Here is a 17,082-nt window from a genome sequence, read left to right as displayed (position 1 = left end):
AACTAGTGACCACTGTCCCTGTCGTCTGCTGTCAACACCACCGCTCCTCCCAGGAGTCAGGCTCCTCATTCATTTCAGGGACCACGTCCAAATATCATACTTCTAAAGTATAAACAAACTACTGCTGTGAAGATTTCAATAAAATAGACAATTTCGAGTCAAGGGTAGGTGTTTGTTTTTGGCATTTGATGTGTCTTCTTTACAGATGTATGACCTTTGAAAAATAAAAGCAGATCCGGTCAGTTTGTTGCAGGTTTGAGTGCGCCGTGGATCTTTGCCCTGCATGGAATGTCTAGGGGAGGAGTGGTTACCACGGTTACGTATGAGCTGCCTTGCTAGAGGAAAGGGTCTAAACATTACTTTACTACTCTGTGTCTATACCACTATCTACAATGCTAATTATGTCTATTCGACTATGCACTCAAGAGTGTAGCATTCAAGTCCGACACTGTTTGACGAACAATACCACAGACCCTGACTTGTACCCAATTTGTAAGTCGCTTTAGATAAAAGCGTCTTTTAAATGACATAAAATGTAAACATTCTGTGAGAAGTTGACAGTTGGTCAAACTGTTCACCTCAAGTGAGAAATAGTTCCTATACTCGTAAATTTGAAAATGGCAATATCGGCTCGTAAAAACCAAGTACCCTTGAATAATATTTGCTGTATAGTTTGTTTATAATTCAGAAGTATGATATTTTGACTTGGTCCTCAAACTGAATGGGCGTGAATGAGGAGCCTGATACCTGGGAGAAGAGGTGGTGTTGACAGCAGACCACAGGGCAAAAGTTTCAAACCTTTATTTAAACTTGAAAGGCAACTGAGGTTTCTCTCATTTACAGTCACGTCGAATGTACAAAAAAGAAAAATAAGCATAATTTCATTACCTCATAGGTAGAGGGTAAGACTGCCGAAGCTCGTGTGTTGTGGGATCGGTGTGCGTGGGGTGGAGTTCTGGGGGACATGGGAGGTAACAGGCTTGGCTCGGTGGGGGGGGAGTCCCCTATCCTCTCCTCTATTGAGCCTGGCCCAAACAATTCAAGGAACCTGTGTCGCTGGGGGCTCGGCTACGCGCATAGCGGACCTGGGATGTAGGAGGGTCCCAAACGGGCCCAGGGGGGGGGGGGGGGTCATTCTAGACCACCAACACAGCAGCCAGACAGCAGAGAGCGTCATTAATAAAGCTGTGATAAGGACGGTGATCTTCTAGACCACGGCAACACAGCAGCCAGACAGCAGAGAGCGTCATTAATAAAGCTGTGATAAGGACGGTGATCTAGAGTAGACCACGGCAACACAGCAGCCAGACAGCAGAGAGCGTCATTAATAAAGATGTGATAAGGACGGTGATCTAGAGTAGACCACGGCAACCTAGCAGCCAGACAGCAGAGAGCGTCATTAATAAAGCTGTGATAAGGACGGTGATCTAGAGTAGACCACGGCAACCTAGCAGCCAGACAGCAGAGAGCGTCATTAATAAAGATGTGATAAGGACGGTGATCTAGAGTAGACCACGGCAACCTAGCAGCCAGACAGCAGAGAGCGTCATTAATAAAGATGTGATAAGGACGGTGATCTAGAGTAGACCACGGCAACCTAGCAGCCAGACAGCAGAGAGCGTCATTAATAAAGATGTGATAAGGACAGTGATCTTCTAGACCACGGCAACACAGCAGTCAGACGGGAGAGAGTCCGTGTTCCAGCATGCAGCTCAGGAATGCAGCCACGGTGCTGCTGAGGCTTGTAGAGCCAGCAGGTCGTCTTTCTGTCTGTCTGTCTGTCTGTCTGTCTGTCTGTCTGTCTGTCTGTCTGTCTTTAGCAGTCTGTCTGTAGCCGTCTGTCTGTCTGTAGCTGTCTGTCTGTCTGCATGTAGAACCCGCAGGTCTGTAGCTGTCTGTCTGTCTGTAGCCGTCTGTCTGTCTGTCTGTAGCCGTCTGTCTGTCTGTCTGTCTGTCTGCATGTAGGACCATCAGGTCTGTACCCGTCTGTCTGCTTGTAGGAATGTCCGCTTTGCAAGGAGGATCCGCTGCCCTGGAAATATATGTATGGTACAATAATGCTGTATATACTGTGTATAATTATTATTATTATTATTTTACTGTATCTAACCACATCTGTCTGAATATACCTGCATAATATAATCCTTTTATATACCTACTTATACACCTGCATATAACCCATGTTACTTTGCATGATGGCATGTACAATAATGCTGTATATACTGTAAAAATAGACTTATTCTTACTGTATATATATATCTATCCACATCTGTCTGTACATACTGTACCTGCATATAATACTTTTTACATATCTGTAGATACTATATCTGTACATATCCCTTACCTACTCTTACTAGTTACGCTGCTGGCCAGTATGACTTACTACCATAGTGTATTTATACCTGTATCACTGTATTAATACTACAACTCTGTACATACATCGGTTTAGCACTATTACTCAGTAGTACTAATTTATATATCTTTAACCCAGTTTAATCACCTGTACATTGTATATTACTATTGCACTTTACTGTTACATTTGCACTCAGTTTGGATGCCAAACTTCTTTTCGTTGTACTGTACTTGTTCTACTGTACGATGACGATACATTTGAATCTAATCTAATATCATTTGAGGGCATGCATAAATGCATAGGTGATCATAAGTCATCCAAGACACAATCAAACACATATACAGTATATATATAATTTTCTTTTATTATTTATAAATGTTTTTACTTTTTAATCATGTCAAAAGTGAGCGATCTTTCTCCAGACACGCTGGAATATATATATATATATATATTTGTTTTTTTCCCACATGCCACACAAATGATCCCATTCAGGGCCAGGCCAACCCAGCACCCAAGCCACCCACACCGCTATTTAATAAATCAGTATTTCTTTGTACAGGAACACACTGATATGTATTGTATTACGTACTGTGTTAAGAAGAACTTTACCATTTAGAACCACGTGTCCCTTTCAGTCCTCCTGCTGTCTCACTGGACAGCGGACCCCAAGCGGAATGGACCGACCACCTAAACGAAAAGCACCTACGATGCTAAATGGTAAACGGTACAGTTATATAACTGTATATAATATTACAATTTGTTCCTCACATTCACCCATTCACTCACACATTCACACACCGACGGCGGAGGCGACCATGCAAGGTGCCAAACCTGCTCATCGGGAGCAGTTAGGGGGTTAAGTGTCTCGCTCAAGGACACTTCGACACCGCTGCCCGGGAGGAGCGGGAATCGAACCGGGAAACCTCCGGATTACCAGGCGACCGCCCTACCTACCCGAGCCACTGTCGCCGCTCATCAACGCAGAGGAGGGGGGGGTCCAGGAGGGGGAGGGGGAGGAGGGGGTGCCCCCCCTGTGGAGGCGGGCGGGGGCGGTGGGGGAGGAGGGGGCATACCTCCTCCTGACATGGGTGGAGGAGGCGGGGGGAGGTTGGTGGGTGACATCATGGGGGGCGGCGGGGGAGGAGGAGGGAGGACACCGAAAGAGGTGCTCCCTGAGGGAGGGGGAGGAGGAGGGAGGACACCGAAGGATGTGCTCCCTGAGGGGGGTGGGGGAGGCGGGAGGACACCGAAGGAGGTGCTCCCTGATGGGGGGGGAGGAGGCGGGGGGAGGTTGCTGGGTGACATCATCATCATGGGTGGCGGAGGAGGCAGGTCCATGGAGGCGGGAGGAGGCGGAGGAGGAGGGCAGTCGCTGGGGAGACTGGAGGCGGTGGGCAGGGTGGGCACAGAGGGGGGGGGCACGGCGATGCCGAGGCTGGATCTAGACGGACGTGAAGAGAATGTTACATCACCGACGGTGAACAAAATACCATCACAGAGATTCAACTTTGGTAAATGGCTGTATTTACACTAGGGCTGCACGATTTTGGGAAATAATCTAATTGCGATTTTTCTGACAGATATTGCGATTGCGATAAAATGTGCGATTATAATTTAAAAAAATTAAGCAGCCCCACAGAGGTTTATTGTAAAATGCGGCTTGCATCTGGCCTACGCTGTGGGTCTTTTCGGGACACCGAGCCTGAAAATGTTTCTTTTTACCTGGGAATCGATACCGGTACCCAACAGTACCTTTTTTTCCGTACTTTACTCTCCCTCTCTGAAGTCTAAACTTCACAACACACAATCTAAAACCCCTTACCTCCCTCTCCCAAACCGATCTTGTATCTCAATGGGACTTCCTGGTTAAACAAATTAAAAAAAAAAATTACAATTTTTTTTGTGTGATTCCCCCCCCCCCGATTTGATTAATTGCATCATTCCAAATCACGATTTCGATTTAAAATCGATTAATCGTGCAGCCCTAATTTATACAGCAGCTTTTTTTATCCAAAGCGTTTACAATTTGTTCCTCACATTCACCCGTTCACTCACACATTCACACACCGACGGGAGAGGCGACCATGCAAGGTGCCAACCTGCTCATCGGGAGCAGTTAGGGGGTTAAGTGTCTTGCTCAAGGAGAATAGAATAGAATAGAAATACTTTAATTATCCAGAGGGAAATTTTGCACTACAAATCGCTCACAGTAAACATTTAGGTAGACAAATTGTACCCATTGTACCCATTCTGCAATCTGTTAATAAAATCTTCAATCAATCAAATTTGATTGATTGAAAATAAATAAACAGATTGCAGAATGGGTACAATACAGTAAGGCTCAATACACACAATTGTTAAGGGGATGCAGACCAGAGAAAGACTTTCGTCTTGTTTACATCAGGGTCCCCCATTTTCAATTCATAATGAATTGTAAGTAGGATGCAATTAGCACCGTGCAATCCATTCTTTGTGGATCCCACCCTAAGTGTAATATCTACAGTTGTTTTATATGTAAAAGTCCAGGAAGATGGTACTGTCACTCTGTCACTCTGTGCTCAGTGATGCAGTGAGGCACAGAGATGCATTGTAAAGTCTGATGGCTGTCGGAATTAAGGACTTCCTGTGCCGTTCAGCGCTACATTTTGGGAGTGTTAGTCTAGTACTGAACATGCTCCTCCTGTCAGCCAAGTCTGTGTATAGTGAGTGGGAGGGGTTGTCCCTGATGGCATGGAGCGGGAACCTTCGGATTACCAGACGACTGCTCTACCTCCCGAGCCACTGTCTCCCCCTGTAACGGTGTGGTTTACGACGCATGGTTGTACATAGTCGATTGTAAATTTTGGATTTTAAAACGTGTAGCATGCATGACCGGACCTGGGACCGGTCTACGTTAGATGATGTATCTGCAAACCAATCGGTCAATATGTCCACATTTATATCGCATGTGTTCCTAGTTCAGAGCAAACTGGAGGAACCCTAACAAAAAGTCTCATGAAATGGTAAAACTCCCGCTTGTTAGATCACCACCCTACAGCGTACTTGAATGGCAGCAAGATCTAGCTCACTAGGAAGGGATACACGGATATCGATACTGGGTATCAGTATACAGGTATCAGGGTATCGGTATTGGAGCCTTGTGTAACACGGTTTTCTGCATTTTTGTCACACAGAAAGATGGATTCGATCTCAATTACTTTCGTTCCAATGACCCCGAACTAATAAATAAATAAATGCAGCTATGGTTAACAGTTGGTTAATATAGTTATATTCGCTTACAATTTTACATGTTTATTTTTGCATATTAATAATAATACACATGATTGTATTTCATTGTATTTCATATGGGTTTATATAGATAATATGAGTGGCGCATGATTTATTTTTGCTTGTGCAATTATTTAGTCTCTCGAGACTTGGTTCCACTTAATATCCGGTGACGTGTTTCCGCCTTCTCGCTTTGATTCCTGACATGACTGGAGGGATGGCTGTATTGACTTTGCGGTCAATTCTAGCACGTAAAGATAGTTGTCTGACAAGACAATCTAACAAGACAATCTAACAAGACAAAGACGAAAGACACAACACCAGAACCTTCTATGTTCTCTTATACTGGCACCAGCCAATAAGGTATTGATTGCTATGGATGATGATTTTCGTTATATGTTGACGATTGATGTTTAGCTACGTTTTTGATGGGCTTTCAATTGCTAATGGTATCGTTTGTATGTGTTGTACAGATTTTACGGTTTGGATGGAGAATGAACAAGCTTCATTAAAATTAGTTAAAAAAATCGACTTGTGTACTGCGTCGTGCCTGGAGGATGTCACATAATGGTCTAAGTCTACAACGATCAGTAAAGGTATTGGATTGGACCCGTACTCGGTTTCTGACGACACTTAACGTTAAGTACCGGTATTGGTAGTTGGTATTGGCTGTGGAAAAAGTGGCACCGGAACACGTTGGAGACGCTAGTCTTACCCATATCGGTCACTGAGGCTGGATGCCGGTTCTCCCGGCAATGTGGGAGGAGCCACAGGACACTCCACAGGCTCTGGGACCCGACTGTAGAAATAAGATAAGATACAATATTCCTTTATTGATCCCCTTGGGAAAATTCCGGCATCATAGCAGCATGGGGGAGGGGGGAGGTACAGGTACAGGTATGGGCAGGGTAATAGTAGAAGACATAAATATAAGCAATAAAATGTTATCTGAATATAAAATGAGAAAAAAGAAACAATGTAAACAAAGGTTCAGATGAGGGTCTGTATGGCCCATCGGTTATACTGTATGTTACAATAAATATAGGCAATAAAGAATTTTTATCTGAATATATATTATGAGTAAGAGTAAAAGTAAGCAGTATACACAAGGTACCCTAACTGGTACGATATATGTCATACGCTGTAGTCTGTGCAGGTTTTGGTGGTTAAAACAGTCTCACATAATATAGTCCTTTGCTTTAAGACTTTGTCTTTATTTTAGTTTGACAACCTTTGCAAACTTAACCCAGCGCACTAGGCACTGCGCTGACGTTAGGATTATAACCCCGCTCGTAATTATCCACGGTCCGGCGGCTTACGAAAATATATACGTCGTCTTCCTTTGTCTTTTTAAAAGGTAATAATAATAAACGTGACGTACCTGGCGGCGCTCCCGGTGCTCTGGACGCTCTCTGTGGTCCCAGCTCTCTTCCTGGGCTGCTGTGCAGTGGCCTGGAGGGAGAAGATGAATTGAGGCCAAAAAAGAATAACTCAACAGCGGCTCACGCACGAATCCCAGCAGGCGCGGGTGTAAAGGCGTGAGGCGGGCGGGCGGGCGATCAGCGCTTCACTTTCGCTCCCGTGTTAACAGGCGTTGGGAAGCGAATTTAATCGCTTTGGTTGGATTCAGAGGCGTGCGCCACGCGCATTTTCACAGAAATATCAATATCTGCATTATTACCACACATATAGATGTTGTTCAACCAGCTAATGTGTCTGTATCCTTCCCAATACAAATAAGCCATACAGTCACACTGATTTCATCATTCTAAAATGAATTCCTAACATTCTAATTAATTATATAATAACTGGTTATACATGCAAAATGGACAATAGAACACTGGAACCGGAAATCATTAAAAAATCTTCAAACGGGGACTGACTTCGCATTATAGACTAGGCATTTACAGCCGTTCCAATGTAAACGTGCCTTCCTCCGTGCGCTTTCGCCCGCTCTGAAGTCGGACTCGTGTGGATGGCCACGCGCGCTGTTCTCGCACGAAACCCGCGAGTGCTTGTGCCCGCGCCTGGTGGGATTTGTGCGTTAATCTATCACTCTGCCACACTGTCAGCCGTATATATAGAACACAACTGCAGCTCCACTCGACCACTGCACTGTTAAAAAAGGAGAATACATGGTGTCATAGGTCCTAAGGGTCTATAGCCTAGAGGTAAAGAGACCGGCCAGTAACCGAAAAGTCGCTGGTTCGATCCCCGCCACAGACGGGAGGGTGTGTGTCCCAGCTGTGAGCTGGTGACTGAAGGGAGGCTGGTGTTACATCTACAGTGCCCCCCACCATCCTGCCTAAGTGCCCTTGAGCAAGGCACTGACCCCCGCAAACTGCTCCGGGGGGGGGGAGGGGGGCACCGCACTGCGGGTGAACCTGCGCTCTGACCTCTCTGATGAAATGCATGTGTGGAGGACTGTGTGTAACTAGGAGGGATATGAGGACTGTGTGTAACTAGGAGGGATATGAGGACTGTGTGTAACTAGGAGGGATATGAGGACTGTGTGTAACTAGGAGGGATACGAGGACTGTGTGTAGCTAGGAGGGATATGAGGACTGTGTGTAACTAGGAGGGATATGAGGACTGTGTGTAACTAGGAGGGATATGAGGACTGTGTGTAACTAGGAGGGATATGAGGACTGTGTGTAACTAGGAGGGATACGAGGACTGTGTGTAGCTAGGAGGGATATGAGGACTGTGTGTAACTAGGAGGGATATGAGGACTGTGTGTAACTAGGAGGGATATGAGGACTGTGTGTAACTAGGAGGGATATGAGGACTGTGTGTAACTAGGAGGGATATGAGGACTGTGTGTAACTAGGAGGGATATGAGGACTGTGTGTAGCTAGGAGGGATATGAGGACTGTGTGTAACTAGGAGGTATATGACGACTGTGTGTAACTAGGAGGGATATGAGGACTGTGTGTAACTAGGAGGGATATGAGGACTGTGTGTAACTAGGAGGGATATGAGGACTGTGTGTAACTAGGAGGGATATGAGGACTGTGTGTAACTAGGAGGTATATGACGACTGTGTGTAACTAGGAGGTATATGACGACTGTGTGTAACTAGGAGGGATATGAGGACTGTGTGTAACTAGGAGGTATATGAGGACTGTGTGTAACTAGGAGGTATATGACGACTGTGTGTAACTAGGAGGGATATGAGGACTGTGTTTAACTAGGAGGGATATGAGGACTGTGTGTAACTAGGAGGGATATGATGACTGTGTGTAACTAGGAGGGATATGAGGACTGTATGTAACTAGGAGGGATATGAGGACTGTGTGTAACTAGGAGGGATATGAGGACTGTGTGTAACTAGGAGGGATATGAGGACTGTGTGTAACTAGGAGGGATATGAGGACTGTGTTTAACTAGGAGGGATATGAGGACTGTGTGTAACTAGGAGGGATATGATGACTGTGTGTAACTAGGAGGGATATGAGGACTGTATGTAACTAGGAGGGATATGAGGACTGTGTGTAACTAGGAGGGATATGAGGACTGTGTGTAACTAGGAGGGATATGAGGACTGTGTGTAACTAGGAGGGATATGAGGACTGTGTGTAACTAGGAGGGATATGAGGACTGTGTGTCTGTGTGTAGCTAGGAGGGATATGAGGACTGTGTGTAACTAGGAGGTATATGACGACTGTGTGTAACTAGGAGGGATATGAGGACTGTGTGTAACTAGGAGGGATATGATGACTGTGTGTAACTAGGAGGGATATGAGGACTGTGTGTAACTAGGAGGGATATGAGGACTGTGTGTAACTAGGAGGGATATGAGGACTGTGTGTAACTAGGAGGGATATGAGGACTGTGTGTTTGAGTAATTAGGAGGGATATGAGGACTGTGTGTAACTAGGAGGGATATGAGGACTGTGTGTGTGTAGCTAGGAGGGATATGAGGACTGTTTGTATGTGTAACTAGGAGGGATATGAGGACTGTTTGTATGTGTAACTAGGAGGGATATGAGGACTGTTTGTATGTGTCACTAGGAGGGATATGAGGACTGTTTGTATGTGTCACTAGGAGGGATACGAGGACTGTGTGTATGTGTCACTAGGAGGGATATGCGAAAAGACTATCTAATGTGTAAAAAATTAAATAAAAAAGCATCCAAACTATGGAATATGGAAACCACCTGAAAGTATATAAACTATTGTCCTCACCTGAAAGTAGTGTCCGACGGAGTCCAGGATGGAGTATGAAACGGGCACCCTGGCGTAACGCACGTCTGGCTCCTTGCCTGCCTTGGGTGGACTCATGAGCTTGGCGCGGGTCAACTTCTTCTGGGTGGTGAAGACTCCTATCTCTCGCCTCGACACCTTCTCCTGGTGCACGGCTACAGCCTGGGTGAGAACACCACAACGTTTAAAGGAACGCACCGATGTCATGGTAAACGCACCTGCCGTCTTCCCCCGGAGCCGGACGAGAAGATGGATACCGGTTGCCTCTCTGGTAGCCATGAAATGGTTCCTAGCCTAGCTTAGCACAAATGAATGGAAGCGGATACGGACCACTAGTCTATAGCTTAAACCCTCTGGGAGAGGTGCTTTTGGCCAACAGCTATAGATAACCGTTAGTGGTCCATATCCGCTTCCATTCATTTGTGCTAAGCTAGGCTAGCTTGCAGCCGGATAGCTTTCTACTGAACACACAGAGAGGAACCCGGTATCCATCTTCTTGTCTGACTCTGGAGAAGACGGTAAGCACTAAGCAAGCACATGTCCCATAATGTTGGCGTGTTCCTTTAACACAGTTGTTATAGGGCACCTTCCATTTACATACATTTACATTTAGTCATTTAGCTGACGCTTTTATCCAAAGCGACTTACAAGTTCTGTACAACAAGTCATCAGGAAGGGCACAACTCTACCAGCTGAGTAACAATGTTCATCAAAGTGTTGAGTGCTACAGTGTAGGTTATTAGGACAAGTGCATGACAGTAAGGTTAGTTAGGGTTAGATTTTTTTAATAATTTTTTTAAATTTCAGATAATGGTTGAAGAAGTGCGTCTTTAGTCGACGGCGAAAGATTGGACGGGTTTCGGCTGTCCTAACTAATAATAATAATAATAATTCATTTTATTTATATAGCGCTTCTCAAGGACCCGAAGTCGCTGACAATAGGTAGAGAAACATAGTAAAACAAAGAAACAAAAAAGGAACAGGGGAAAGCAGCATGAGATACACAGAAACATAGAGCGACAGTAACGAACATCAAACAGGTTGGGGGGGGGGGGTTGAAGGCTAGGGAGAACAGGTGGGTTTTGAGGCAGGATTTGAAGGTGGAGAGTGTGGGGGAGTCTCTGATGGACTGAGGGAGGGAGTTCCAGAGTCGGGGTGCACCAAAGTTTTTAAAGGTGACATGCATTATAAATGTCATTTTTCAGTCTCTAGCATTGTATTATAGTAATAGGAGTTAGTATCAATGTGTTTTAGTGTCTAAATACCATATTGGCGTTTTGCTCTGATTCAGCTCAGACCATTTCCTGCTCCAGTAAATTAGGCCATCCTGATTTGAAGGCCTGAGTGACGTCACTCAGGCTCTGGTTAGCGGACAGTGATGTGATTGGCTCTGTGGTTGTAGCTAATGCCCGCCTACAATCTACCTAGACTGACTACACAGCGAGTGGAAACCACTTCCTCATACTGCGGCAGAGTGAAACCCACCTCTGCATGCACTCTGGAGGGAGAGAGAGTGAGAGAGATAGAGAGCATCAATAGACTCACAGGAATTGTGTAAAGTTGCCCATATAGTGCTAGGAATAGATGACGGGACAGTGAGGGAGATAGATAATAGACAGATAATGTTGGCGTGTTGCCGTGTTCCTTTAACACAGCTGCCTGTTATCCACAAGGGCACCTTCCAGATGAAGACCCTTCTTTTAGGTCTAATCTTCATATAAGGCCCGTCGATCCAGGTGTGACCCCTGGGAGCTGTTCTCCCTCGTGCATTATGCAAATATGAAATATATAATATGAAATATTATTAAACTGCTTTCTCCTTTGATGCTTCCAACACCTGGAACGACCTCCGACTGACTCTGAAGCTGAAGGTTCTTCCTCGTCTCGCTGCGTTTAAAAGTGTGATCTCCGACCACTGTGTGTTGATTTTTTTAAATATTTTATTCTTATTTATTGTGCCTATATGTATTAAATGATCAACTGTCTTGTTTTGTAAGCTTGCCGTCGCTGTAAATTAGGGTGACCTCAGTGTCTGTTGAAATAAAGGTTTTTAAATGAAATTATTTATAATGAATAACCTATTTATATTTATAATAATTAATAACCTAATTAAATGTATTTGGTATAAATGTATGCCTGTATCACTGTACATATTAATACTACAACTCTGTACATACATCTGATCTAGCACTATTACTCAGTAGTAGCCTACTTATATATTCTATACCCAGTTTAATCACATGTGCAATGTATATTACTGTTGCACTTTACTGTTACATTTTGCACTCTGGTTGGATGTCACGCTTCTTTTCATTGCACTGTACTCGGGCTGCATGATGCCAATACATTTTAAGAACCCTTTCACTGCCACACTACAGAAGGTTATAACCCTTTCACTGCCACACTACAGCAGGTTAACCCTTTTTTCACTGCCACACAACAGAAGGTTAACCCTTTCACTGCCACACAACAGAAGGTTAACCCTTTCACTGCCACACACAACAGCAGGTTAACCCTTTCACTGCCACACTACAGAAGGTTAACCCTTTACTATCACACTACCGACGGTTATATAGTAAAGGGTTAACCTTCTGTAGTGTGGCAGTGAAAGGGTCAAGAGAGTGGAATCATCCAACTGGCCAACGATTGAAGTTAAAATGAACGTCGCAGCTGGTATTGTGAACTGAGGCGCGGTATATCAAGCATGTAGTAGGGGCTCCTTTGATTGATTGATTGAAAACTGTATTAACAGATTGCAGAATTACAGTACAGCTCAGTATACAATTGTTAAGGGGATGCAGACCAGAGAAAGACTTTCGTCTTGTTTACATCAGGGTCCCCCATTTTCAATTCATCATAACATATATGACATACAGATAGACAGTACTGCTACATCTATACATTTATGACATACCAGATTTGCTAATACAGTACTGTTTGTGTTACAAAAAGAGTCCAGAAAAGAGAGTATATACATTTGACGTAGAAACTGTACATTTGAGGAGGTTGGGTAGGTGGGGTGGGGTTGGGTGGGGGGGGGGACTGTACATTGAGGTGGTTGGGTGGGATGGGGGTTGGGTAGGGGGTGGGTGGGGGACACTGTACACTGTACATTGGAATATTGACAGCCATACTTGGTAATTTACTGTACATTGGAGGGGGTTGGGTTAGGACATTTGCAGGGGCCAGTTTCGAATTGCAGTCTCCCGTAGGTGTTCTTTGAGAGTGTTTTTGAAAGTGGGTAGTGATTCACATTCCTTTACAGCTGAGGGTAGGGCGTTCCACATCGATGTGGCATAATTGCGAAACGTGTTTAGTCCCTTGTTTGAGCCGAATCTGGGTTTAATTAACATGATTTGTGGAGCTCCCTCTGGTGTTGTGATCGTGGTATTCACTGACCTTTGGGAAGTATCTTGACATGTACATGGGTACCTTGGTCGTGTAGTGTATCTTGTAGACCAGGCCCATTGCAAGTTGCTTCCTGCGTGAAAGGAAGCGTAAAAAAAAACGAACCAAAGAGTATTCAAAACGGAGGGTAATATCTTCTCACCACTGTGAGGAGGTTGACGGACGACTCCATGCCGGTGATCTGCAGGGCCTGCGCGTCCAGCAGCCGGAGGATGGTGGTGCCCAGACTGTTGATCTGGTAGGTGACGCTGGCCAGGGACTGGGCCGCCAGCGCCTTGGACTCATCCAGAGCCGCGGTCTGATCCTCTGCCTTTGATTGATTGATTGAAAACTTCATTAACAGATTGCAGAATGGGTACAGTACAGTACGGCTCAATACACACAATTGTTAAGGGGATGCAGACCAGAGAAAGACTTTCATCTTGTTTACATCAGGGTCCCCCATTTTCTATTCATCATAACATAATATATGACACACATGACATACTGATAGACAGTACTGCTACATCTATACATTTATGACATACCAGATTTACAAATACAGTACTGTTTGTGATACAAAAAAAGTCCAGAAAAGAGAGTATATACATTTATGTATACATATACATGATGATAGGTGTAATTGTGTGTTTATCTCAAGTCTTTACTTATATTATAATAATAATAATGCTACACGACTCCAGTCCTGAGTGGCTTTTTTCTTCTTCAGGGGAAACAAAACAACACAATATCGTTGTTGGATCCAGATTCCAGATTTATTTGCAGGATTCGCAACAAGTAGCTACAAGTGGGATTATTCTCCGTTTTCTCCACAGCATGACGACGAAAGAATAAAAAGCAACAATTAACAGAATAAAAAAAAAATCAGGTATTTATATATACAATAAACTGATTTCCCCCTAAAGTGTATTATTAGTTACCTGAAGATAGTTGTTCTCGCAGTAATCCGCGACTTTGAGGAGGTTGCTCTGGTTGTCGACCAGCCCCGTGCGCGCAGTGTGCACGTCTGCGTATAGCTGGGTGATCAGCTCCAGCAGTTTAGTTTGCTCCGCCATATTCCTGCCTTATTATTAATTTATAGTTGTTCAGAATTCGGTGTTTCCAGATCAGCACTCTCCAGAGTCCAGACGTGACGGCTGCAGGGCGGCTACAGCAGGGAGGGACCACCGCCTGAATGCGGAACTACCGCAGGCTACAGATTTCGAGCAAGGTGTGTACAGGACAGGTCCTAGGGATATGTTAATTTATGTCCTATAGTTTCAAGTTTCAAGTTTTGTTTTATTTCTCACATATCTACATATTTACATTACAGTGGAATGCTTGGTTGTTGGTTCTGTATGAGACCCCCTATCAATGGGGGACCCTGATGTAAACAAGACGAAAGTCTTTCTCTGGTCTGCATCCCCTTAACAATTGTGTGTATTGAGCCGTACTGTATTGTACCCATTCTGCAATCTGGTAATACACTTTTCAATCAATCAATCAGATTGTGCTTCATACAGTAACAGAAAGAATAAAGACCAAACACTACAAAATATACAAACTAAAGTACAACATGAAGTAAGTTTAATGCAACCAGAATGCAAAATGAGGTAGGGATGTAGTGCAAATCTTTTGTAATAAATAGATCAGTATATATGGTGTAGTGTTTAAGAATCATTCACTCCTTGAATCACACTCTCTCTTGGGGGACCCTGATGGAAACGAGACAAACGTCTTTCTCAGGTCTGCATCCCCTTAACAGATTGCAGAATGGGTACAATACAGTACGGCTCAATACACACAATTGTTAAATAACGTTTTCATTCATTCATTCATTCACTCTCCAAAGGTGAGCAGTAAGCATCTCACTGTATTATGTGGGCAATAGTCAGCGCCCCTTCTTTTAACCAGGAAGCCCCTAAAGGAACCATATTCATCATGGCTACACGGTCCGAAATCAGACCAATTAGTTATGTACAAATTACATATATCTCACGATTCACGAAGAACTTAATCAGAAGTCTTGAAGTATACACCCACTTGCTAGCGTTTGTAAACCACCAGAGGGCAGCATTGTACAATGAAAAACACATAATGTGACTATAGGTCAGTCTGTCAGTCACTACTGTACATAATGATCATGAAGGTGATGATGATGATGATGATTTCTGGACACCCATGCTGCTAAACTTTGCGCCACACAGTCCGACCCAGGCGCTGAAATGCCTTTTGTCTGGTAGATATATGAATCACCGTAGGACATGTTATGGAATATGATAAGAGACGCGCACTGCAGTGCCTATAATTATCATTCCATCGTAATAAAATAATGGAACATTATAAGGTCATTAGCATGAAAGACGCCAACGATCCATTGTGTTGCTTAAGGATATCCGATGTCAGCAACAACAGCTTTGATGACTGTGTATACGTGCGTGTGCGTGTGCGTGCGTGTGTTTGTTTATGTTTGGATTAATCTCACGGCTCATCTGGTCTCATCTTGTGAGAATTTATTCTTGCTGCTGAAACCCAATGAAATCACTCACACATGCCTTATTAGATTAGATTATATTAGATTCAAATGTATTGTCATGCAGCACAAGTACAGTACTGAAATAAATTTGGCATCCAACCAGAGTGTAAATGTAACAGTAAAAAGTGCAACAGCAATATACAATGTACAGGCGATTAAACTGGGTACAAAATATATAAATTAGTACTACTGATTAATGGTACTAATCAGAGTAAAACAGGAAAAAACGATACTAATAATAACAAAATAATAATTATTCACATTTGGAACCTTCAAAAATAGCTATACAAACCATTTCTTTGAAAACCAAAAGTGAATGACTCATTCTTAAATGTATAATCAGCATTGTTTCACAAGTTAACCCCAACAATAGAAATACATAATCCTTTTAATCCCTTTCTTAGCTTTTTGAACAGTAAATTGACAAAATGTCTGTCGAATCATATTTTCTTTCGTGTATTGAAAAAAACATGGACCATGTTATGATAGGGGGGCATTGACCCAAAAAAGGTTGAAAACCACTGCCCTAACTTCTGAAAAAAAAAGTATAATAATGAAACTGAACTAGTTCTCATTGCCTGCATGTGAGGGACCCTCTGAAACCCCCTCAAGGCCTCTTGTGTGTCCCTGGACCCTACTTTGGAAACCAGTCACATGGACGATACTCATGGGAAAATGGTGCGTGTGTGTGTGTGTGTGTGTGTGTGTGTGTGTGTGTGTGTGTGTGTGTGTGTGTGTGTGTGTGTGGAGGGGTGTCCCTTCCTGTGTATTGTATAGTTGTCCTTCCTGTCCGGCGGGGGGACGCGCTCACAGCTCCACCAGTGAGAACTACACTGGTGTGATTTATAGGCGCGCAGGACTCTGTCTATCACTCTGCCCTCAGACTCATCATCACTAATGATGATAGATATCATACTAATCATCACTGTGTCCTTTATGAGAAGGTTGGTCGGTCCTCGCTGACGGAGAGGCGCAACAAACACTGGTATTTTGTTAATTTTGAACCCTTTCACTACCACACTACAGAAGGTTAACCCTTTACTATCACACTACAGACGGTTAACCGTCTGTAGTGTGATAGTAAAGGGTTAACGTTCTGTAGTGTGGTAGTGATACAGACAGTTAACCGCCTGTAGTGTGATAGTAAAGGGTTAACCTTCTGTAGTGTGGTAGTGATACAGACAGTTAACCGCCTGTAGTGTGATAGTAAAGGGTTAACCTTCTGTAGTGTGGTAGTGATACAGACGGTTAACCGCCTGTAGTGTGATAGTAAAGGGTTAACCTTCTGTAGTGTGGTAGTAAAGGGTTAACCTTCTGTAGTGTGGTAGTGAAA

General features: G+C 43.9%; 1 protein-coding gene across 1 annotated transcript; it reads right to left on the bottom strand.

Annotated features, from left to right (window-relative positions):
- Nucleotides 1–2,758: 2,758 nt before the first annotated feature.
- Nucleotides 2,759–14,368, bottom strand: abi3b (ABI family, member 3b). The gene is made up of 6 exons (XM_084322709.1): nucleotides 14,155–14,368; nucleotides 13,377–13,544; nucleotides 9,809–9,988; nucleotides 7,002–7,072; nucleotides 6,336–6,419; nucleotides 2,759–3,794 (listed from the first exon to the last, which is right to left on the bottom strand). The coding sequence occupies exons 1-6, from the start codon at nucleotides 14,287–14,289 to the stop codon at nucleotides 3,329–3,331; spliced, it is 1,104 nt and encodes a 367-aa protein (XP_084178835.1). The 5' UTR covers nucleotides 14,290–14,368; the 3' UTR covers nucleotides 2,759–3,328.
- Between the last annotated feature and the right edge of the window lie 2,714 nt (nucleotides 14,369–17,082).

The sequence above is a fragment of the Notolepis coatsorum genome (assembly GCF_963971535.1).
Source record: "Notolepis coatsorum genome assembly, chromosome: 10".
Taxonomy (NCBI): domain Eukaryota; kingdom Metazoa; phylum Chordata; class Actinopteri; order Aulopiformes; family Paralepididae; genus Notolepis; species Notolepis coatsorum.
The sequence above is the reverse complement of the archived record's forward strand: the minus strand, read 5'-3'. Positions and strand labels throughout refer to the sequence as shown.